Raw genomic sequence first — 26,075 nt, forward strand, 5'->3', positions numbered from 1 at the left:
TTAACCATTTCTCAACACTGATACTGCTGCTTGGCAGCTTTGGCTGCAATGGGCTAAGGAATATCACCAGTGGGTCCAGACAGCAGAGGGGTACAGGGGTGTGTGTGTGTTTGTGTGCCATCCCCTGCTACTGGGGTGGAACAGCAGCAGGTGCTGGGGCCAGTTTCTGCTGCTGGTGGTACTACCTTTGCACTGGGACCCAGTTTGTGCCAGGGACTGCTGTCTGCATGGTTAATGGTGGCAATTTGATATTATGTCTGTGCAACGCTTGCATAATAGGGAAACCCTAGAAGGATACCAGTGTGTTTTCCATTTTATGTATGTATACACGTGTTTGTAAGATATATGATTTTTGTCTTGTTTCTTTTTGTACTTGGTTATTGAACCTCTGAAGAACAAACTAGGAATGCATTTTCTTAGTTACATTTTAAGTTTGTACTGATAAAAGAAATTCCAGTAATATCTTGATAATTGCTTTCATTTAATAAACACATAACATGCAATATAATTTTGATATACTCTAATTAATTTGAAAAGTGATAAAAGGGAAATTTGAATAAAATCTTTCAATTGATTTTCTTCTTATATTATCCTCAAAGTTCCCTAATTTTTATGAGAGCTTTTAAAATGACTCACTTGGACTGATTCTCAATGGAATTTTCCTTCTCTACTATATTATTGTAATTAATAATAAAATTGAGCTCAACCTTTCTAAGTTGTCAATATCTAAGGACAAATGTCAAATCTGACAAAGGCTGACTGTCTGGAAAGATTAACATTGAATCTTGGGGTTGTTGTGGGAGAGGAGGGGACTGGAATTACTTCTCAGGTGCTGTTCATATTTTGTTTTGACTTTGTAAATGTTTCCATTTCTCTCTTCAGCTGTGTAAATATCTATATACATGCACAAATTGTACAAAAATGTTTTAAAAGCTCCTAACAAACCAGACAATTTTATTGACTTCTGTGTGCTTAACAGATTGTACACATGGAGAAAAACTGTGTTGTTCTGACTGGTGTTTGCAATTTCACAAGCCAGTGAGAGCAGAAAAGAATATCATTCTTAGTTACAGTAAAAATTTGCTAGGCATAGGTTGTATAGAATTCTTTAAATAACTGATATCATGTAAGATATTTCCTTATTTTACACTTTTCCAGAAATCATCAACTTTAGGTATGTATCCAGATGCAGACTTCATGGAGTGCCCAGTTACTTGGTCTAGTACCGATCATCTAAACACACTTTCTTAAGGATGTTGTAGAATAAGGCCCTAATGTCTCATTAGTCATCATTTACATGTTTAATTTGGAAGAAGATCTGTAAATTTTGTTTCGTTTGAGTAGCTGCTGCAGAATTTGACCATTATGTGCCCAGTGTTGATGTCTGAATGGATGTGTCTTCTGCCACAGACAGAATTTACAGAAGATGACAATGTCAGTTCACAAAAGGACAAAACCTCCTAACAGCACTTTTTTCAAGAACCAATTTCACGACTGTTTGCAGAATAGTATTGATACTCCACTTTCGCTGAATGCTCACCTTTCTCAATATATCTAGTGGCCTGGAAACTTGACCTTCTATGTTAAAAAGGAAGAAAGATGAATAGTTGAATAGATGAACAGAGTCTTTAAATAACACTTTTTATAAGGGCAGAGAGCAGTATTTTTTGGCCTTGTAATACCTCATGTTGGACCCCATGAAATACGTGAGAGGAAGCTGATTGCAGCTGTGTAAATTGTTCTCATATTATTCTGCTGTGCTTGAAACCTGCCCCTTTTTTACTTGAAGCTTGTGAGAGTTCACATTATATGTAATATTGAAAATCCCTATGGATAATTAATTAATTACGTGCCCCCATATATCTGTCTTTGTATGTACATCTGTAAAATGGGAATGCACTTCTGAGTTTGGAATGGGGTGCTTGGGACTGCATATGTGCTGCTAATCCAACCCCCTAGCCAACTTAACCTGTCATGCAGTTAGAAAACTAGTTAGATCCTCTGGGATCTTTTGGGCTACTGCTCATTAAAGAAGAGACAATGACCAGATGTTTCCTTAAGGACGACATTACAGTTTGTGAACTTTTGTTAGGATACATGTTTTCCAGTTAAAAGACCTGGGAATGACTTCAGTTTTGCAATTTGCATTTGCCTATTTTGTACTAGTGTGTACTTCGTTCCTGTTCTGTTGCTCTTTCAGCTCAGGTATTTGGCTGAAGTCTAACTCATCTCTGGTTTTCTTTAATCCTTCTCTGACCTTGAAATATCTGCCTGAAATTTATAGCCCAGATTTTTAACCAGGCAATTTATTAGAGCTTTCTGGATTTACCAATTTCAAGCTCTACCTTCCTCAGACTCTAAGTAATCCTTACTCATTTTTTCCCTTTTTGTGTGGGAATTGAGTCCCCAGAGAAAAAGCATGGGGATCTTAAACTATAGCCTGTTGTTAAGCAACTCTGCAAGCTGATATAAAACATTTTTACAGTTGCAGTTTTCAAAACTTTTTGAAGCCAGAGGCAGTTTCAGCAATAGCCCTTGTGTCAGGTTTTCTCTTGCAGTTAGGAAAAAGCAAAAAGATATTCTTAGAGTATGGTTGTTGAAGTGCCTCAATCCCTGGGCACTTACACAGGGGCAGAGTTTCCCTAGCTTTGGGTGAAGAACAGTTACATAGCAAAGCAAATAAGATGGGATTATATTGGGGAACTAAAAATAGACTTCAACATCAAATAATCCATGTCAGCAATGTTAAATAGTGTTCCATTGCTTCTGCATTCTTGTTAAGACCACACTACTTTCTTGTTGACCTTTTTGTTTGAGAAAGATTGTGAGATATGCTTAGGAGTAACAGGAGCCCAGATGTGTCGAAATTTCAATTCTGTATTGCAGAACTTTGCTACAAGCAAAATGCTGCATTTGTAGGAGGGGAAATATTCCATAAGGAGGAAAATATTTAAAAGAAGGCAAAATCAAATGTGGTTTGCTCTCTTCTTCTGATGATTTTTCTTATTCTCTTGGCTATTGCCTCTTCATTGGCTGTAAGGTTTTGTTCAATAAGCCTTAGACAGAGACAATGAGGAGTAAGACTTGCTTTACATTTTATCAAATGGGCTCCTACTCATTTTTTGAGCATTTGAAAGGAGTATTTTGCAACAATACCATAGTAATAGGTGATAGCTACTCCAAAGGAGAGGATGGTGTATTTATGTATTGAACTTTGATAGAATCATAGAACAGTTAGGGTTGGAAGGGACCTTAAAGATCATCTAGTTCCAATCACCCTGCCATGAGCAGGGACATCCCACTAGATCAGGTTGCCCGAGGCCCCATCCAACCTGCCTTAAAAACCTCCAGGGACAGGGCATCTGCAACCTCACTTGGTAACCTGTTCCAGTGTCTCACTAGTCTCATGGTGAAGAAATTCTTCCTAATGTCTAGTCTAAATCTGCCCCTCTCCAGTTTATACCCATTACCCCTCGTACTACCACCACAAGCCTTTGTGAATAGTCCCTCCCCAGCTTTCTTGTACGCTCCTTTCAAGTACTGGAAGGTCTCTATAAGATCTCCTCAGAGCCTTCTCCAGGCTGAACAACCTCAACTCTCTCAGCCTGTCCTCATACGGAAGGTGCTTGAGCCCTCGGGTCATCCTTATAGACTCCTCTGGACCCGTTCCAACAGCTCCATATCCATCTTATGTTGAGGATTCCAGAACTGGACACAGTACTCCAGATGAGGTCTCAGAAGAGAGGACTATAGGGGCAGAATCACTTCCTTTGACCTGCTGGCTATAATTCTTTTGATGCAGCCCAGGATCTGGTTGGCCTTCTGGCCTGCTAGCGCACACTGCTGGCTCATGTCGAGCTTCTCATGGACCAGCACCCCAAGGCCTTCTCTGCAGGGCAGCTCTCAATCACATCATCCCACATCATGTACTGAAAATGAGGATTGCCCTGACCCAGGTGCAGGACCTTGCACTTGGCCTTGTAGAACCTCCTGAGGTTCTCAGAGGCACACTTCTCCAGCCTGTCCAAATCCTTCTGGATGACATCCTGTACTTCCAGTGTGGCAACTACACCACTCAGCTTGGTGTCATCTGCAGACTTGCCGAGGGTGCCCTCAATCTCGCTGTCAGTATTATTGATGAAGATATTAAACAGCACCGGTCCCAGTACGGACCTGTGAGGAACATAGCCATGGATCTCCATCTGGACTTTGAGGCATTTGAGACATTCTTTGAATATGACCATCCAATCAGTTTCTTATCCACTGAACAGTCCACCCATCAAATCCATATATCTCCAATTTAGAGAAAAGGATGTTTTGGGGAATTGTGTCAAAGGCTTTACATAAATGCAGATAGATCACATCCGTTGTTTTTCCTGTGTCCACTGCTGTGGTTATCCCATAATAGAAAGCCACTAGTTTGGTCATACAGGATTTGCCCCTGGTGAAGCAATACTGGCTGCCATTAATCACCTCCCTGTCCTCCATGTGCTTTAACGTAGATTCTAGGAGTATCTGTTCCATGATCTTCCCAGGCACAGAGGTCAGGCTGAGAGTTCGGTAGTTCTCAGGGTCGTCTTTTCTACCGTTTTTAAAAATGAACATGATGTTACCCTTCTTCCAGTCACCAGGGACTTCTCCTAGTTGCCATGACTCTTCAAATATCATGGAGAGTGGCTCGGCAACCACATCTGCCAATTCCCTCAGGACTCTGGGATGCATCTCATCAGGTCCCATAGACTTACATAAGTTCAGGTTCTTCAGACGTTCATGAACCTGATCCTCCTCAGCAGTGGGAGGGGATTTATCCCCCTGGTCATCATCTTGTTTTCGCATAACCCAGGAGGGGTGAGGAGAGCAATTGTCAGTGAAGACTGAGACAAAAAAGTTGTTAAGGACCTCAGCTTTCTCCTTGTCTCTTGATACGTGATCACCATTTCCAGCCATCAGTGGGGGTATGTTCTCTTTGACCTTCCTCTTTGGGTTGACATACCTGTAGAAGCCCTTCTTATTGGTCTTCACTTCCCTTGGCAAGTTCAGCTCCAGCTGTGCCTTGGCCTTCCTGACCTCATCCCTACACAACCAGGCAACATTCCTATACATATCCTAGGTTACCCATCCCTGCCTGCACTACCTGTGCAGTTCCCACTTCTTCTTGAGTTTAACCAGCAGGAATCAATTCAGACATGTCAGTTTCTTCCCTTCCCTGCCTGATTTTCTACATACGCAGACTAAGCGCTCTTGCGTTTTATGGAAAGCATCCTTGAATATTTTCCAGCTCTGTTCTGCTCCCTTGTCCCCAAGGACCTCATCCCAGAGGATCCTCTTGAGTAATTTGTTGAAAAGCCAGAAGTCTGCTTTCCTGAAATTTCGTGCCCTGACTATACTCCTCACCTGTCCCATATCCCTCTGGATGTTGAATCGTAGAATCATAGAATCACCAGGTTGGAAGAGACCCGCCGTATCATCGAGTCCAACCATTCCTATCAAACACTAAACCATGCCCCTCAGTACCTCATCCACCCGCATCTTAAACACCTCCAGGGAAGGTGACTCAACCACCTCCCTGGGCAGACCGTTCCATTGCCTAATGACCCTTTCAGTGAAGAATTTTTTCCTTATGTCTAGCCTGAACCTCCCCTGGCTGAGCTTGAGGCCATTCCCTCTTGCCCCGTCCCCCGTCACTTGGGAGAAGAGGCCAGCTCCCTCCTCTCCACAACCTCCCTTCAGGTAGTTGTACAGAGCAATGAGGTCTCCCCTCAGCCTCCTCTTCTCCAGGCGAAACAACCCCAGCTCTCTCAGTCACTCCTCAAAAGACTTGTCCTCTAGCCCTTTCACCAGCTTTGTTGCTCTTCTCTGGACTCGCTCCAGAGCCTCAACATCCTTCTTGTGGAATGAACACAGGATTCGAGGAGCGGTCTCACCAGTGCCGAGTACAGAGGGAGAATAACCTCTCTGGACCTGCTGGTCACACCATTTCTGATACAGGCCAAGATGCCATTGGCCTTCTTGGCCACCTGGGCACACTGCTGGCTCATGTTCAGTCAGCTGTCGACCAACACTCCCAGGTCCTTCTCCTCCTGGCAGCTTTCCAGCCAGGCTTCTCCCAGTCTGTAGCACTGCATAGGGTTGTTGTGCCCCAAGTGCAGGACCCGGCATTTGGACTTGTTAAACCTCATGCCATTGGTCTCTGCCCAGCAGTCCAGACTGTTTAGATCCCTTTGTACAGCCTCTCTACCCTCCAGCAGATCAACATTTCCACCCAGCTTAGTGTCATCCGCAAACTTGCTAAGGGTGCACTCAGTGCCTTCATCCAGGTCATTGATAAAGACATTGAATAGGGCTGGACCCAGCACTGAGCTCTGGGGAACCCCACTTGTCACTGGCCTCCAGCTGGATTTTGCACCATTTACCACCACTCTCTGAGCCCGGTCATCCAACCAGTTTTCCACCCAGGAGAGTGTGCGCTTGTCCAGTCGAGAGGCTGACAGTTTCCAAAGCAGAATGCTATAAGAAACTGTATCAAAGGCTTTACTAAAGTCCAAGAAGACTACATCCACAGTCTTCAGTGGCTCCACCAGTGCATGATCACTGCAGCCCAGGCTGCCTCCAATCCTAATATCACTGATGAGTTTGTTTATATTTGTGACCATCAGGTCCAGTATTGCATCTCTTCAAATGGTGGTCTCTGATAGCTGAATTAAGAAATTATCCTCAATGCACTCCAGGAGTCTCCTGGACTGCCTACAGCTTGCTGTGCTGCTTTTGCAGCATATGTCGGGGTGGTTGAAGTCCCCGAATAGGGTGAGAGCTTGTGAGCATGAAGCCTCTTTTAGCTGGAGAAAGAAGACTTCATTGGTTGGTTCCCCTTGATTGGATGGCCTGTAGTGTACATCAGTCAAAAGGTTCCTGTTGGTTCTCCTGCCCTTAATTTTGACCCACAAGCTCTCAACCTGTTCATGGCTACTCTTCAATGACAGCTCTTCACATTCTATCCCCTTCCTGAGATAGAGGGCATTGTCTCCACCCCTCCTTCCCAGTCTGTCCCTTCTAAACAGTCTGCAGCCATCAATAGCCGTACTCCAGTCGTGTAGTATACACCAGCTGCAAGGTTCCTGTTGGTTCCACGGTCTTTTATTCTGAGCCAGAAGCTTTCAACCTGTTTGTGGCTACTCTACAATGCTAGTTCTTCACATTCTATCCCATTCCTGACACAGAGGGCAATACCTCCACCTCTCCTTCCTGGTTGGTCTCCTACAGCCTGTAGCCATCAATAGCCACACTGCAGTCATGGGATTCATACCACCAAGTTTCAGTGAAGGCAACTAGATCATAGCTTTCCAGTAGCACAGCAGCTTCCAGCTCCTCCTGCTTGTTACTCAAGCTTTGTGCGTTAGTGTAAAGGCACTTCAGCTGGGCTGCTGGTTCCATCTCCTTCCCAGTGGACCCTTTATTACCTACAAGGTGTTTTAGGGAAGTGTCCTCCCTAACACCTGACCCCTGCCACCCATCCTCCCACCGCTTTTTATAGACTTGCTTGATGTTATCCCCTCCCCCTTCATATCTAATTTAAAGCCCTATCTACAAGCCCTGCAAGCTCCTGGGCAAAGACCCTCCTCCTTCTCTGAGAAAGGTGACTCCCATCTGAAGCCTATAGTCCTGGTGCTATGTAGGCCATCCCATTATCAAAAAAAACAAAGTTATTGCGGTGACACCAGCCACAGAGCGATGTATTAATTGACTGGGTCTGTCTGATCTGTGCTATGTCACCTCCCATGACTAGCAATATTCCTTGGTCAATAGAAAATGGCAAGCATGGTATCAGTAATCAGGTGATAAGTGTATGTCTGTCCAAAGGAAACAAGATCTCATAGTGAACATGAAAGTCTGAAAATTCAAACCTGATTTCCCTTTAACTCAGTGTTTCTTGCTTCTGTCACTTCAAACTTGGCAGCTGGGACTAGGAAACTTCAATTCTAATTTGAAATGCATTTGTGGCATGTGTGGTTTAGAGCGTTGCTGTGCTGATGCCTGCACAGCCATCGGACTCTGGGATGAGTGGTGTAATTTGTCAGAGATGTTCATGCACGTGCTGTGTTTTCCCAGAGCTGAACTGGATTATGATTTGGGGAGGGGTATGCTGGGGCTGGAAATCTCCTAGAAAATGTATCACCATTTTATCAGTAACTCAAACCCGTAAACTAGAATGATTTTGTGTTTCAAAATACCAGCCTTCCCATTATAAAATCAAAGAAAATTTATTTTCTGAACTAATGAAAGGTCTGCTGCTTTAAAGAGATAAGATTCTCATGGTATCTACAAGGGCATGACATTTTTCTCTTGTTTGATTATGTTAGGTTTATTAAATATGACCTCAATGTTTAAGGTTACTCAAGCTGCAAGAGTTCAAAAGATTTCAAATGAGTTTTTTCAATTTATTTTTTTTAAGCCTCTGTAATAATTGTAAATTGTCCTTCTTTTAAAGAGCAAATAGTAAGAGGTCAATTAATCCATATATATACATGACTCCGTATTTCATTACAAAGGAAAGCTCACAGAAGAAATGTAGCTATGACTGTTAGAATGATGGATATATAAGAAGAATCAGTGATGTATAAGTAAGACAGCTTTAATCCATGGAAATGTGTATAGAATTGTTAAACGTTATTGGTAATTCTGAAGATAATGAGGTATGAGGAATACTTGTTGTTAGCTGTAGTTGTCCTATATTAGAGAGTTACTTGATTAAATATCATCAAAGGAACAAGAGGAATGACCTTAGTGTTTTTGTAGTTAATGAGGGATGATTTTCTCTTAATTTGTAACTTAAGATTGACCACCTTGCTTTTAAGTTCAAAAAAAATCAAAGAAATAAATGAGCTTGTTCATTCTTTATGTTGATTCCTGATAATTCTGAGTACTGAAAACTGAATTTATGAAAATAGCAATGGATTTTCTCTTCCTACTTATTTTTGCTCAATTTTATCACCAGCATTCCAGTTCTTTGTAAGTAACGCTTTGCAATTCTCTTGCCTTTCACAATATATATTTTTTGTTATTGTGTCAAATTCTAATGACCAGTGTCAGAGGGTTTTTAGTTTCTGTTTAAAAATAAATGAATAAAAAAAAATCTCTTAGTCTGCGCTTTCAGTTTAAGGGCAGCAGTAACTTGCACATACAAGGAAATAAATCTTTAAAATCCCAGTCTCCATTTTCAGTAGCACTATTTTTCTTTTAGGTGTGGAGCTTTTAGGTTCATGAGCTTTGAATTAAACTGACAGTGTCTGGTGCCCTTAGAATGGTGAGAAACACTCCGTGTTCTTACCGTTGTTGACAGCAAGTAGTAAACTCCAGATTTTGCAGTTCCAGAAAACACTATTTTATTTTTTTTAAATGGCATGCCTCATACTCTTTAATTTACACAATGTTAGCTCATTTTTTATAGATATCCTCACTGGAATTTTAGGATAGTTTTCTGTAAATGAGTGTTCTCATTCTTGCTATCAACTTTGTGACTGCCCAAATTAGGTAGTGAAAATCAATGTTTTATCTTGTTTTATTTTGCAGAAAATTACACATTTCAGTGAGATACCAGAATCAGTTCACATGAAAAAATATAATCAATAAATAAATCAGATTTCTGTAGAAATCACATTGTGCCTCTCTGCCTGCTTCCCAATGCATTTTGTTCCTTCAACTGAAAAGAGGGGTAGCAAGGTGGGTGCTGGTCTCTTCTCCCAAGTAACAAGATACGCGGCAAAAGGAAATAACCTCAAGTTGAGTTAGGGGAGACTTAGACTGGATATCAGGAAAAATTTCTTTACTTAAAACAGTGGTGAATCCCTGGCACAGGCTGCCCAGGGCAGTGTTGGAGTTGCCACCCCTGGAGGTGTTTAGAAAGTGTGTGGATGTGGTGCTTTAGGACATGGTTTTTAGGCACAGTGGTGTTGGCCTGACGGTTGAACTGGACAATCTTAGATGTCTTTTCCAACCTTAATGATTCTATGATTCAAGCATCAGATACTGTTTGACAGGGAATGCCTCACACTGTTTCTTTCTTCCCAGTAAAATAGAGTCCATATTTCAGCTGAGACAATCAAAAGCTACTGATGTTACAAATATTGTATCATTATTGTATCTTCCATCTCATTAATCTCACTTCAGATTAAAATGTGTGTGCAGTGGTTTAAATTATGGAGCATTCCTAGTGTTTCTTAGCATAGTAATGGGAAGAAAGTCACTAAAATGCCTGCACAGCAGCAAAATATGACTGATTTGCCCTTTCACTTCACGAATTACTCTACTGGAGTAGAACGGGTTAAAATTTTTCATTGAGAAATACTTTTTCCTTAAAATACTGTGGTTTTGTTTGATGTGCAGGAAACTGCCATTTCTGGTAAAAAAAGAAAACCACAACGTTAAGGCTTGGCATAGAAAATACCAAACATTTTTAAATTTAAAGGGTCATTTTATTTCTGAGATATCAAAACCAAATCACAACGAGTATTTTTACTTGTAATCTTAAATGATTGGTTTGCAGCAAAAATGATGACTCTAAAACTTTTTGAAACTTCTCATGGGAAAAAGGAAAAATTTGGAGTTCTTAATCACTTGTGTATGAGAGTGCCACATTGCTTTTCCAAATTGCTCTGGTGTGAGTTGGTTACAATTGTGTTAAATCCATAGTGACTAGATTTGAGGTGTGTGTAATTTGAAGACATGGACTTCGGTGACATGGTTTAATCTAAGACAGATTTTGCAGAAACTTATGTTTGGAATTTGGGTTTGCACACTGCAGGAGGCCTGGGAAACCAGGGGCACATAGTAGACAGCATCTTCTGCAGGAATGTGCTCCAACTGTGTTGTACCTTCTGTCCAGTTCTATAGGGTCTAAAAGGCAGTTTTGGTTTATATTTTCATTGCATAGAATGTTTTTTTTTCTTTTCAGAAATTTAGAAGGGATTGAAATAGACTATTTTATTTCAGAAAGAGTGTTTTAAAGCAATGCTGTGCTAGTCCCTGGTGAGACCAGAACAATATACACAGTGCATGCTGTTGAGTGAGGCAGCTGACTCCTGGTCTGACTGCTGGAGGTAGGACAGGATCTATTTGTTCTCAACTTCTCATTCAATAGCTACAGTTTTAAATTCTTTACAGCATATTATACTAGACCAGGCTGTAATTCTTAGGATGAGTATTTGATAGGAATGGTTGGACTCAATGATCTGATGGGTCTTTTCCAACCTGGTGATTCTATGATTCTAAAGTTGATGTTAAGTGTCATGCCTATACAGCTTCCAACTTTTCAGGTTCAATTGGTCTATTTTTTCACAGGAAAATGTCTTAGCTTTACATAGCAGTAGCTTTCCTGGAGGAAATGGGTAAAGGCAGAGAAAATTGTCTTGTACTTATGCTGACACATACATCATAGAGCTGCAAAGGGCAGGAAAAATGATTTGAAGTCATCTATGGTCTGAAATATCCAGCAGCTAGGCAGTTGTGACTCAAGAAGAGTTTTAAAGATGCAGTAAAATGCACAGACCAGCAAGAATTCGTCTCATCCTGGTTATAATGGAAAACTGAAGATGGGATACCCTATTTAGTGCTGTGTGCAATGATGGATTCTGTGTGATTAAGGTCTCTGGTAGAACCATGCTCATACTAGGATTTCTTTTTGCGTAGGACTTCTTTTTGCATTTGCTTAAGGATTTAAGTGTAGGTAAAAACATTACAGGTTACTTATGAAACAAAGAAACTTACGCTTAATAGTTTAATTTAACCATTAAGGCAGGTACACTTTATTCAGCACTGGAGATGACTTGGGATTTGTCCTCAGAGTGCTTCTGCCGAGCAGTGATTTTGTTAGCAGAATGACAAACACATAACCACACTAGGAGGTTATATGTGGTGCTTTATTTCAATGCCCCGGGAACCAGGGGTACGCACCCAGATCTGGTTCCGAAGACCATCACATCGCGTCCACTTTTTATTCTCTAAAAGTTTCTCAATCTAATGTATATTCAACAGGTTACAACATTCTCTAATACATATGCATAGGTAGGTTGCTTCATCGCCTTATTGCGACATCAGTCTCTATTGCACCTGCGTAGCCCCCTCTGGTGGTCGTCCTGATGAAGTAAGTAGTCTTCCTCAGATGAAGTAAGTAGTCTTCCTCGTGTTGTCCTTTTCACCTTTTGTTCTTTTGGCAAACTCGTCGATTTTTCTTGGCTGGATCTGCTCTTATCTTCACTTGACTGCTCAGGTATGTCTTTCTTGCCTCCCGAAACTTATTCTTCTGTCTTCTACAAAATTTATGATGGTCTTTTGGCTATTGCAGGTGTATGTTCTACTTGGGTAGGGTAGCTAGTACATACTTTTCCTAAACACACCTGGATCCTATTTATCACATAAGGTCCTTTGAACAAGTACCTTGGGATCTGTTGCTAGGATACATTAAGAATCAACAGAATCATACTGTTTTTACATTCAATCCTAGTTCTTGATTAATCAATGATCAGTATTTCTATTGTATTTTAAATGTAACATTTTCTAACAATTTCACGGAAAATTTATATACAGGATTGTTTTCAAATTCATACTTTTTCCTCGAAATGACAACTGTACTTTATTCCGGGAACTTTCTTGCATATCCAGGGGGAATGCAGTTAGGTCGGCTCAGAGTCGTTAAGGTGTGGCCATATCTGAGTGGTCAATCTCAACGACTCTGGGTGACAAAGGATAAGGGCCGTTAAGGCTATCTTAGTTAATCTTGCTTCTAACACATTACAGTTGCTGTTCCATCTCACCATTTACAAATCACCATTTCACTTATTTGTGGATTAGACTGGGAAGAGGTTTGTCTTACTCTTGTCACTTGAAACAAATAAATGTGGCAGGATGCAGGAGCAGTGCAGATCCACATTGCACAAAGCATAAACACAAGCTTGCCTTCTCCTAGTCTTGTATGAGAAACTTCAGGATGGGAGTAAGGGCAAGTGGCTGAGTGAAGTTAGTGTTCTGAACCCAGGATCCAAGGTACTGATCATTCCCAGGGCTGGAAATTCTCTTTTCATTCTGCTTTGTCCAAAAGAAGGCTTTATTGACAGTGATTTGTCAATGCCACTTCTTTTACTTTCATTTCCTTGTTTTTCATTGTCCAGCTAAAGACTGGAAAACTCAGTTGTCTTCTTTGATTACAAGCCCCTGTGAACACTGAGTAGACTCTGCTCTCCTTTTACAGGGCAGATGTTTCACCAAAATTTGCGTACCTACAAACTGCAGGTGTGTTTCTAAGTAGATGTTTGGTTTGGCAACATTTCTGTCAGATCCTATTTGAGCCTCTTTCCAGGTGTGCTGTAGTCCAGATATCCAATGACAAATCAATGACATTTGCCTTTCTGTTAGCAGTGCTCTTTGCAGTGCCTCTTAATTTGGTTATTCTTATGCAGGGGACTTTTATCTAGCTCCTGGAAAAAAAGAAACCTTTCTTTCTCTCCCCCAGACACCTTCGCTTGCAGTAAACACCGGCCACAAGGGAGAAGCTGACCTTTGGGCAATTGTAAATCAATGTCTCCATTCAAACCCAGTTTTCTTTTACCTTCCTTTCATCCAGGTTGATAAAGTGTGTGGACAGCCCAGACAACAAGAAGGGGACCTGTCATCAGACAACATAGTGCCAGTGAAGGAAGTGACTGAAGCCCAGGCATTCGTGATGACTCACACTAGTCTGAACAATAAAAGAAGGTAACCCTAAGCAACAATTGCTTTGAAATAAACTCTCTGCCTCACCATTTGTGTTAACAGTTCCTTGCAGCACAGTGTTTAAGCCAGCGTCACAGTTCTGTTACCTTGTCCGGTCTATGTGCTCTCTAGACGTTACCATCACTGATAGTTACACACATGTGTTTGTGGCTAGTCTCTCCAAAAAAAGCCTTTTACATGCCAGATTTGATGTCATTACTTAGGACCAAGGTGTTGATTATTTCCAGAAACTTTCAACAAAAATGATGAAAGCTTTTCCTCAACAAAGTCTGAGTAATTTCCACAGTCTAAGTTACTTAAAATCCATCTGCCCAGGTCTTTAAGGACTTGAGCTTATCAAGGGGCAGAGGTGGGAAGTGGTGAAAAGGAAAGATTCGTTGCCCTGACACAAAGTCAGTCCCTCATTTCTCAGGGCTGGGGAGGAGTAGTAAAATCCCTTGCAAACTCTTTGATCTGTTACATAGTAGAGCAAGCGCAGAAGCATTTCTGTTTATGTTTGTTGCTTGTTGTGACCAAGTTGACTTCTGGTCTTCAGCTGCATGCCAGCTGAGAAACTAGACAGCTGAGTTACTACCGCTTGCCCTAGTATGAAGATTCTTGCTCCCATATCTCCTGGTCTTTCTGTCACATTCCCTTGTGTAACTCCTGGGTTGGTATTCTGTAAAAAGAGCGTACATCCCAACCCCCCGAGTGTAAGTGGGGAGGGAAGGATGTCATTGGAATCGCTCTCGCGATATATGAGTAGATTTAGAGTTAGATAGAGTTAGAGCTAGTCTGACCATGCAATCACAACGACAGATTTCTGGCTAACGTGTTTTTCTCTGTAACGCCAGTGTTAATCTGGAACAACTACAGTGAAGTGAGTGGAGCTGAGCTTATGCCTCCATCTGAGAACAGGGAGTCTTTGTGTATCTCTGTATGTTGGATGGGTGGTTGACAGGCAGCAATATTAAAATTTCCCAATCCTGGATTCTGCAGTTTGAATTGTGAAGATGAGATTTTAATCCATTTCTATTTTAATTCTCAATTAAGTTTGTGTGAATGAAGCAAACACTGCTTTAAAAAGATGAAAGTAATAGCAGCAATCTAAGTTTTTTGAGATAGCAATATTTTTATCCCTTTGTAGTTTGAAACAAAGCACAACCACTTGTAGCAGTGCTTGAAGCTAATAAATTTTTACTATGCAAATCACAGAAAAGAGCATTAAGGAAATTAAATTAATAAATTCAGAGGTTATAACCCAAAGAACTGTTCATAGAATCATGGAAGCATAGAAGCATAGAATCATAGAATAGTTTGAGTTGGAAGGGATCTTAAGGATCATCTAGTTCCAATCCCCCTGCCATGGGCAGGGACACCTCCCACTAGATGAGGCTGCCCAAGGCCCCATCCAACCTGGCCTTGAACACTGCTGGGGGTGGAGCATCCACAACTTCCCTTGGCAACCTGTTCCAGTGTCTCACCACTCTCATCGTGAAGAAATTCCTCCTTATGTCTAGTCTAACCCTGTCCCTCTCCAATTTAAAGCCATTCCCCTAGTCCTTTCACTACAAGCCTTTGAAAAAAAGTCCCTTCCCTGCCTTCTGGGAAGTTCAGATAGATCAAACAGTAATAGAATCATAGAATAATAGAATCATAGAATCGTAGAGTCACCAGGTTGGAAAAGACCCACTGGATCGAGTCCAACCATTCCTATCAGATACTAAACCATGCCCCTTAGCACCTCGTCCACCTGTCCCTTAAACACCTCCAGGGAAGGTGACTCAACCACCTACCTGGGTGTTGACGGGAGCATCACGGAATCAAACACAGAGATCAATATGATCAACGAGTGTTCACTTTATTGAGCTTAGCTGTTTCTTTTTAAACCCTTTTTGGTTACATAACTGGGTGCCCACAAGGGTGTCTACAGTGTGTTATTGGTTAAAGGTAGCTGTCCATAAAGCTATTGCTAACATATTATTGGCTAAACTACTGCACATGCTAAGAAACCGAGTTACACTAAAATTAACGGTGTTGATAGTTCTCTTTAATTGTTCTTCTTTCAGCTGGTACTCATTCCCACTGAACTAGCTCTTGTATTCCTTTCAGCTGGCCTTTGCTTATCAGAAGGCAGTCTTTTCTCCTCACCGAACTGGCCTTAGTTTATCTTTCAGTTCTCTGTTTCAAGGCTTTGTTAGAATTGTTCAGTATCAATCAATTCCACAGCATCCAGGCCTTCTTCTCTGTAAAATGTTCCCACACCTGGGCAGCCTGTTCCAGTGCCCAATAACACTTTCTGTGAAAAATTTTTTCCTAATGTTCAGCCTGAACCTCCCCTGGTGGCGCTTGAGGCCATTCCCTCTCGTCCTATCCCCTGTCATTTGGGAGAAGAGGCCAGCTCCCTCCTCTCTACAACTACCTGAAAGGAGGTTGTAGAGAGGAGGGAGCTGGCCTCTTCTCCCAAATGACAGGGGATAGGACGAGACCTCCTTTCAGGTAGTTGTAGAGAGCAATGAGGTCTCCTCTCAGCCTCCTCTTCTCCAGGCTAAACAACCCCAGCTCTCTCAGCCATTCGTCATAAGGCCTATTCTCCAGCCCGTTCACCAGCTTCGTTGCTCTTCTCTGGACTCACTCCAGAGCCTCAACAATAGAAAGATCATGGGAAAACACATTGGTTTTCCTGTGTCCACTGCTGTGGTTACCCCATCATAGAAAGCCACTAGTTTGGTCATATAGGACTTGCCCCTGGTGATGCCATGCTGGCCACCACTAATCACCTCCCCATCCTCCATGTGCTTTAACGTAACTTCCAGAAGGATCTGTTCCATGATCTTCCCAGGCACAGAAATGAGGCTGACAGTTCAGTAGTTCCCAGGGTCGTCTTTTCTACCCTTTTTAATAATGGGCACAATGTTACCTTTCTTCCAGTCACCAGGGACTTCTCCTGGTTGCCATGACTCTTCAAATATCATGGAGAGTGGCTTGGCAACTACATCTGCCAATTCCCTCAGGACTCTGGGATGCATCTCATCAGGTCCCATAGACTCACATAAGTTCAGGTTCTTCAGACGTTCACGAACCTAATCCTCCTCAATAGTGGGAGGGAGCTTCCCCCCAGTCATCATCTTGTTGCTCCATGACCCAGGAGGGGTGAGGAAAGCGATTGTCAGTGAAGACTGAGGCAAAAATTTGTTAAGTACCGCAGCTTTCTCCTCATCTGTTGATATGAAGTTACCATTTTCAACCATCAGTGGGGATAATTTCTCTTTAACCTTCCTCTTCTGATTGACATACCTGTAGAAGCCCTTCTTGTTGGTCTTCACTTCCCTTGCCAAGTTCAGCTGCAGTAGCGCCTTGGCCTTCCTGACCTTATCCCAACACAATCAGGCAATGTCTCAGGTCACCTATCCCTGCTTGCACTGCCTGTGCAGTTCCCTCTTGTTCTTGAGTTTTACCAGCAGGTCTCGACTGACCCATGCTGGTCCCTTCAGGGTCTGCCCAGGGAGGTGGTTGACTCGCCTTCCCTGGAGGTGTTTAAGGTGTGGGTGGATGAGGTACTGAGGGGCATGGTTTAGAGATTGGTGGGAATGGTTGGACTCGATGATCTGGTGGGTCTCTTCCAACCTGGTGATTCTATGATTCTTCCCTTTCCTGCCTGATTTCCTGTATCTGGGGTCTGAGTGCTCTTGTGCCTCATGGAAAGCAATCTTAAATATTTTCCAGCTCTGTTCTGCTCCTTTGTCCCCAAGGACCATGTCCCAGGGGGTCCTACTGTTTTCCTGAAATGCAGCGTCCTGACTATACTCCTCACTTGCCCCATATCCCTCAGGACCTTGAACTCCACCAGCGCATGATCACTGCAGCCCAGGCTGCCTCCGGTCTTGATGTCACTGATGAGCTCACTTGTATTTGTGACCATCGGGTCCAGTATTACATCCCCTTGGGTGGTGGTCTCTACTAGCTGGATTAAGAAATTATCTTCAATGCACTCCAGGTGTCTCCTGGAGTGCATGCAGCTTGCCGTGCTGCTTTTCCAGCATATGTTAGGGTGGCTGAAGTCCCTGAGTAGTATGAGAGCTTGTAAGCATGAAGCCTCCTGTAGCTGGAGGAAGATGGCTTCATTAGTTGTCTCTCCTTGATCAGGTGGCCTGTAGTATACACCAACCACAAAGTTCCAATTGGTTCCACGGTCTTTTATTCTGAGCCACAAGCTTTCAACCTGTTTGTGGCTACTCTTCAATTCTAGTTCTTCACATTCTATCCCATTCCTGACACAGAGGGCAACACCTCCATCCCTCCTTCCTGGCCTGTCTCCTACAGCCTGTAGCCATCAATAGCCACACTCCAGTCATGGGATTTATCCCGCAAAGTTTCAGTGATGGCAACTAGATCATAGCTTTCTAGTAGTACAGTAGCTTCCAGCTCCTCCTGCTTGTTTCCCAAGCTTCATGCATTTGTATAGAGGCACTTCAGCTGGGCTGCCTGTCGCATTGCCTTCTTAATGGACACTTTGTTACCTATAAGGTGTTTTGGAGAATTTTCCTCCTTGACGCCTACTACCTCAGGGGCCTCCCATTTGTCTCCACAGGACTTCAGCAGCGCCACAGCATCCCCAGCATGCCCCTGGGCAGCTGGTGGAGGGCCCATACCAGCACCCCATTCCTCCAACCATTGTCTATCCTTCCACCTCATGTCATAGGCTAGCCTGAAATTACACCCTTCTCCCCCATCTAGTTTACAGTTGTAGTACAATTAATTAAATATGCTTTTAAAACCACAGAATCATAGGCCATCTTCTGTATACATCAGTGACTTAACTGGAATGTATAAGCTGGCAACCAAAACCACAGAATTACCAACCTGTTAACAGGTAACCTCCTAAAGAGATGCAAATTAATGTCTTTAGTGGCATGACAGCAGTTCCTTTTCACCTGAGGATCTGCTCCTTTCCCTTCTTGACCATCAAGATTTACTTGGATATTGACCTGTTAAATTTTAAGGCCTGTAGATGGAAAAGAAAATATACTAAAGCTAATGTACTATAAATTAGACAGTTTCCCCAAAATGGTCCTCGTACCAAAAATTAATAATAAAAAAAAATCTAAACTGTGGATAGCCTTACATAATTAGCGTAAGTCATTAGTGAACTACAGTGTTGATAGTTATTGTGGAGAGCCCGTGCACCAAAAATGAATGATGGAGCCATGCCGTAGTTAGTAAGAAGTGGAGAATATTTTGAGATTTTTCACAACTTACTTTCTGTAAAACATATGGCACAAAGATTGTACTTTGCTTCTTGGAAATGATTATGAATCAGTAAATAGAGTGAAATTCACAGTGACTGGCCTCATCACTGTGTTGTTCATCATCTATCATTTAATCACATATGATAACAATAAAAAGCAATTTTAGGTAATAAAATTTTATAATGGATGGGTGAAATAATTCCTGCAGTGGTTTGTATAAAATGCACTTAAGAGTGACAGATAACTGCTACAGGGGATCTAGATTATGAAAGTAATTACATGAATCTTTTTTGGTGCCATTTCTTCTGGTGATTTAAAAAATGAAGAGCAGTAACATCAGCTATATGTTAGTTTAGGTACAAGGTCACGCAGGGGAATCAGCCCAACTGAGTCTGTCTGTATGGTCGGCTCAGTAGACACTCCTCCAAATGATCTTTTATTCAAGGAGTGTATGAAACATGACTCCTGTCTTTTAGAATAAGGAAAGAAAAGGAGAAGGAATGAGCCAGCACTGCCCAAGTAAACAGAAAAACTGTGGCTCATGCTCTTAATGTGTCAGAATATTCTCAACCTCAATGACAAGAACCAGTCTGTTAGCACATCTGTAGGAGAAACCATGATAAAGTTGTCATCTTGTCTCTTCTGTAGTACCTGCTTAAGGATGCCCTTACAAGCCTAGTGCCAAGCAGCTTGTACCTCCATGTATGTTTGCTCCAAAGCTATTGCATGTTTGCAAGGCCGGTTACAAAATCAAGCTCCTTTTACAGAGAGTTCAGTAAAGCAAAGGCAGCTTGTATAATTGGAAAGTGGGACTCTCAGGATGGTGACTAGTCAAGATGACCTGACTGGTCTGTCTTCTGGGTGTGTGCTGTTTGAGTCTGGCTGGTAGTAGTCTTTCTCACCCTCCCTCTGCTCTTCTGCACAGTGTGGTCCTGCATGGTCCCTGAATTAACAAAGCAACTGGATCCTGTTTTTGCGGTAGCTGAACCCTTTTCTGTTTCTTTTGCTCTGATGGGTTCCTGGGAGATTTCCCATCTTTCTTTATTTTTTCCTGCATTCCATTTCTGCATGGTTTTTGTTATTCAGCATAAAGTATCAGGCACAATAGTGTAAGAAGCTGAAACTTGAATAAATGTTCTGTGATCTTGTAGGAAACCATTTCCTCTGATTAAGCTGAGATGTGTAGATTTGATGAATAATTAATTTTATTTTCTTTTTGCATTACACTATCATGTTCAGGGATTAATTGAAGGGAAAGATTGCCACTGAAGTCTTTTTTTAATGTGGAGGTTACTATAACATGTAGTAGAAATGACAAGAAAATTGAAACCATATGATGATACAGGGAAGTACATGGGATGTACAGAACCTCAGTCAGTATATTGCTGAGTTCAGCACAAAGTACTGTTCTGGTCAGGGTCTGGACTCCTAGGAAAGTTGAATACCTGCCTTTTAGCATGCCTGTGGCATGTAATATTTCAAACCACTAAGCACAGGCTGGTTACAGATCTGAATATAAAAAATATGTTGCATTTAAAAAAGAACTATAACATGATAATAAGTCCCTAATTGGAGGAGGCAGACATTGAAATAGTATTTTGTTGGAGCTTCTTTGTTATGCTATGAACTTACGGATCTTTTATTCATCTTAAAATAAACAATTTTGAGTTTGCTGGGGAATGTTTGAAGTCAATAGCCTCTATTTTATTTAAAATTAACTATCTATTTGGCCAGTTATCACATGATTTTATTAAAATTTGAGTATTAAACTGCTAGTGCAAAACAGATTAGTAATGCCAGGTGCAAATTAACTTAGTGTGAAAATGAATCAAACGTTTCTGACTGACTGGCCAAGCAGTTTCAGCAAGTCCAGATGTTCCCTGTTACAGATTCTCCTTTTCTTTTTTGACTGACTGTGTTGGAGTCACTGCTTCAGTGATGACAGGTGACACTCACTTGATGATTTGTGGGGATCCATCTTCTCCTGTGGCAACCACTACCATTAGCTTCCAGAAAGTGCAATAGCAAAGCCACTATTGTCTAGGTGTCCTCAGAGCTGCTGAAAGTGATGCATACTCTCTCCAGTAGGAGTTGTTGCCATTACTTTATACACGAATGTAAAGGTGTAAGAAATTAGGTATCAAGGTGTAAGAATTAGGTATCAAATCATGTAAGTGGAAAATGATGCTAATGTTAAATACAATTAAGAGACCTCAGAATATTCAGTGCCACAAAATGTGTTTGAGTTAAAAAACTACCAGAGTTATTTCCAGTTTTTCCTCCCATATAACCTCAAAGCCTGCCTCCCCTCTTTTGCAAAGTTTGGGGTTTTTTCAGTGATGCAATCTGAGCAAAACTGAACAGCAAAACATATCTGTATTCACATTATTTATTAACTGACAGGAAATCACTCATTGTCCCAGAAAATGAATATTCCTTATTTGCATCCCCCTTCCCATGGTGCTTATTCTAAACTATTTGCCATTGTTTTTTGCATAGCCTGATATATTTACAGTTCTTCCATTTGGTATCAGTTATAGTTAATTTCAGCACCACTAAATTTATTTTCAGCTTTTTGCTGTGTATGCTGCATTTATAATTGTGCTCTTATTCGAAAATGACTGGGAGAAACAATCTGAGTTGTGGAGTTTTTTAGTATTATGTTGACATTTTTAATTGCATTTATGCTCTGGAAAAATCTCATGACAATTTTCCTCTTTATTTGTTTTTTTATATTATCTTGTGCATGTGCTTGATGACCTTTCTTTCAAATAATTTTTACTTTTCTCTTTTGTTTCTCATTTCTTTTCCTCATTTGCCTGAATTCCTGCCTCTCCCCTGCTCCCCAACCTCTCCTGATTGATGCTTGTTCTCCCTGGCCCATTCCAGTTCTCTGCCTCTGAAAGCTTCAAAGAATGACAAATCAAGAAGCTTGAAAAAAATCTCTCGGTAAGAATGAAAAGGTGACAAACTTTGTTGTCTCTACATGTAGCTCCTTGCCATTGTAATCTGCAGTTGCAGTTGTAATCTAGGAGCTGGCGTACTTTTGATTACTTCTTTTAAACTGTGGGGCACTGGGAAACCATACATTTTCTACCTAGTGTGTTTAGGTTTTATGCTGGTGAAAAGTAAATATTTTCACTTGTTGGGAGTTGGACACAAAATTCTGGTTTTGCTATGATCCCATTTGAAATGTCAGAGCCCTGCTCTGCTGAAAATGCAATGGAGTTTAAGCCTCTTGGGGTGAGCTGAGCAAGACGAGCTTTAGACTTTCAGAAGGGTGCTCTTTACCTCCTTTGAAGAAAACTCCATTTAGAACATGTAAAATCTTTATCATCTGTGTCACCTTTCGTAATTGATACTCTTAGGCTGTTCTGTTGAGTGGTTTCTGTCTGGGCCTAGTTTTTCTTTATAAATACCTAGAACTCATATGCCTAAGTGGCCAGTGGTAGAAGTGCTAATTCCCTTGTTATAAGCCCTCAAATTCCTGCTTTTTCCTTTGCTTAAGACGACAGCTTTCCTACATTGTTAGGGTAGAGTTAGTTTCTTAGGACCATGTCATTAGCGGTTTATCTGGAGCAGGATTTTGTCTTGCATAAGATGAGTGGACAGTTGAGTGCTTTTCAGAAAGGATAGAGACAGCTGTGAGGGGAGATGACTGCTGCTCAAACCCTTTATAGGGAGGTACCTAGCAGTGGACTTCGATATTGCTTAAATCACCTGTTACTCCCAAAAGAACAATAAACCCTGACTGGTTTTGTGCCAAGCTCCGTCCAGCTGTATCCCCAGGCACCTCCTCGATGCAGAGTCCCCATTACAGCCTGCTAAGCAGACATATTGAAAATCAGGACGAGTTCTTTGGCCTTCCCAATGGGGACGCAGATAGCTCTATGATAACTCTAGCTCAGTTTGTGTACTCTATCTCCTGCTCAAGATCCTTAACATCTTATACCAAACAGGAGTTTCTAAAGCTGTGGAGGTATGGTAGTTTCCCATTCGGAAATACTCTCAATGTGTGTTGAATTAACATTTGTTACACTTTATTTTTATGGCTACCTCAGCCATATATATATATATATATAAAATTATATTATGGAAGAGGTAGCAGTTTGCCCACAAGATGTTTTTCCGTACATACAGCGCAAACAAGCTTTTTGCACTGGCCAGTTTTGGATATTCACCATAGCAATAGGCACAGCCTCCTCATAAAAACTGCGGTGTCAGACATGATGGGAGAAGAAAATCTTTCTCATAAGAATGTGACCTGGGTAGTGATAAAGGGGAGGAATTGGCCCCACCACATCTCAGGGAGGTGACTTTCTGTATGGGTGTTGCATGTGTGGGGTATTTATAGAATATTGCAGATTTTGTGATGGGATATGAGCTTTAGGAGGCTCTTTCCACCCAGGAGGTTGTTGACAGTGTTCTTAATTCATCTCACACATATGCAAGGAATGGAGAAATATTCACTTCCAGTAACAGAAAAAGCCCATTTGTTTAATGATAAAGTTTTCTCTTGATTTTTTTAATCTGTTTATTCTGAGATAGTAGGTGTAGACTTTTTTCAATTTTTTTCATGTGTGTTAAGGTAATTTGTTAAAACTACTGTTTGTATGTAATTATGTGCATTAACACTGGATTATGTAAGACTGGATGATACGTAGTAGTACAAATACATAAAAAACGGAAAATAATCAACTTTGATGGATCATTTCTGTAAGGGTTCTAAACTCTTAATCTTGTAGAGGGTTAAGCTCAAAGGGGGCTTAAACTGTAAGTGTACTGTTCTGTTGTTAAATGTGTTCTTCCTACATTACAGAGAGTTCATCAATTACATGAAACGATCCCGAACCTTTTATGCCTCTATAGCAGAAAGGCTGTGTGATGGAGACCTGGTGATGAGAGACAGCTCAACCTGCTGGAACGGAGAGGATGTTGTAGAAAGGTAAGGTTCCAAGTAAAAGTTTTCCCTAATTGTGAAAAAGGTGACTTCATATCCTTCTGATGGTTCATAAGCATTCCAAGACACCATTGTCATCATAAGTTTCTCTTTCATATTGAACTTGATGCTTAATTGAGCAAGGATTTGGCTAAAATAAAAGGTTGTTGATGCTGAGTTTAGGTATCTGTATTAAATATAATGGAACACTTTCTTGAAGGCCTACGTTGTATAGTCCCTTTCTTTCACTACAGGGAGAACACTCTGCCTGTAGAGAGATCTGACCCTCTAAAGCTCAGTTATCAAACTGGTACCTCTGTGACTGATGGAAGGGCCCTTCCAGTCTGGTGCTGATGGGCTCAGTATCACATTGCTTAGGATGGTGTTTGACTATAATTGGAAATTATGTAGCTCCACCCAAAGGTGTGGGCAGAACAGAATGACCAGACCGCTATGCTTTTAAAGGATTTCCCTGCCATTTCTTCTCAGAGTTTCTGATATAACACTTTGAGTACCAACTGGTTCTGGAGTTGCCAAGCATCCTTACCAGAGCATGTTCTGCAGGAATTCTGATAAAATGGCAATTAATAAATTGTTGTTAGAGGACTAGAAGCTCTGTAGGGTTATAAGATCTTTTTTATATGAATTTGCCAGCTCATTTTTTTTCAGTCTGTATTTTATCACAGTCTTTTCCCATCACCCTTTAGGATCCAAACTGGAAAATATACTTGCACTAAACTTAATGCTATTATTTCTCTTATTCTGCATAACTTGATGCAACATTGCCCGGTGGAGAAAAAGACATACTAAGAATACAACTGTATCTATTACTATCACTGTTGAACTATACATCAGTTTTTGCTGTGAGGGTTGGAAGGATGCCAGTGAATATTTTCCAAAAACATCTTTTTGTCGAAACAGAGACATTACGTGGGATTGTGTTGGCTTTCACGATGTTTCTTTTTGATACGTGTTTCATGCTCTGTAGCAGTTTTAAAAGATCTTAAAAGTTTTAAAAGTTCTAGCATTCTGTCTTCTTACTTTAGAACAATTTTCATGCTTGTTTTGTAGGAATATATGGAATAATTTCAATGTGGGACAGAGGGAGATGTTACAATTACAGACTGTCCCATTAGTTGATGTTCTAACTTCCATACAGCTCTGCTTAGCTTTCTCGTGTGTAAATAACTTCAGCTTAATTATGTTTGAGATGTTCAGACATAAATACATATCTAACACATTCAGGGATAACTTTAGTTTAATATTTCAATGTATATTGGCATTACAAATTAATTTTAGAAACATATTTGAAGATTTTGGCATTAATGCAGTTTCTAAATATTAATGTTTAGTAATTATAATACTGAATGGAGTTCTTACTGTAAAAATAATGGAGAGGAAATGGGAAGAATGTCAGTATTTCTAATCACTGTTTCTATTTCAGAGTCCCTTTTACCTGTGACATGTTGCTGCCTACACAGTTAACTTTTAAAACAAACAGCTTTCTGGTCAAAAGAAAAACAATAAAAGCAAAACCAAGAAAAAAATCAGATTTGATAAGGGTAGGAAGCTGGGAAAGGTATCAGGGAAAAGACTAATAAGATGCCAAATATTTTGAATTAAAAGAAAACAAAAGCAAAGGGGAAAAAAACAGATACCCCCTCGATCCCCAAAGCAACATAAACAAAAAAATCCACCCTACCACCAAATCCTGAAATTTATATTTGTAGTTAACATATTAAGTTAACATATAAATTCACATGTTAAATCTGGCAGCAATGTATACATATTTATCAGTTCTGTTGCAGTCTTGATTGCCCTGAAAAGAGAAGAATTCCGGGGCAGCCTGCACTGCCAGCACTGAGCAATTCTGCAGCACTGCTCAAACATGGTGCCAGCTTGCTGGGAAGTTTTCCTCCTTTCATCATTTGTTTTACAGGCTGGACTTGTCACCAGATCTCCCCACATGAGAAATAAACCTGTCCTGGTTATGTCTGAACGTGCATTTCTCTTCAGTATTTATCCTTTCCCAGGAGATCAGAAGATTAAACATCAGCAGTAGTAAACATATCTGAACTCCAAATAGAGCCTTATTCTTAACTCTGATTCAGAAAATATATCACCCCAATTAATCTGGTGGATCTCTT

General features: G+C 41.0%; 1 protein-coding gene across 7 annotated transcripts in view; it reads left to right on the forward strand.

Annotated features, from left to right (window-relative positions):
* The window catches only part of LOC138724681 (glypican-5-like), a 480,713-nt gene that overhangs the window by 141,758 nt on the left and 312,880 nt on the right, over positions 1–26,075 (forward strand). For 6 of the 7 annotated variants that reach the window (XM_069864872.1, XM_069864870.1, XM_069864875.1 and 3 more), the window contains exons 4-6: positions 13,613–13,743; positions 21,879–21,938; positions 23,809–23,934. In XM_069864872.1, the coding sequence (XP_069720973.1) occupies positions 13,613–13,743; positions 21,879–21,938; positions 23,809–23,934 (317 nt within the window). The remainder of the gene's footprint in view (positions 1–13,612; positions 13,744–21,878; positions 21,939–23,808; positions 23,935–26,075) is intronic. The other variant, XM_069864871.1, reaches the window with a different exon arrangement.

Source organism: Phaenicophaeus curvirostris, chromosome 10, assembly GCF_032191515.1.
Source record: "Phaenicophaeus curvirostris isolate KB17595 chromosome 10, BPBGC_Pcur_1.0, whole genome shotgun sequence".
NCBI lineage: Eukaryota > Metazoa > Chordata > Aves > Cuculiformes > Cuculidae > Phaenicophaeus > Phaenicophaeus curvirostris.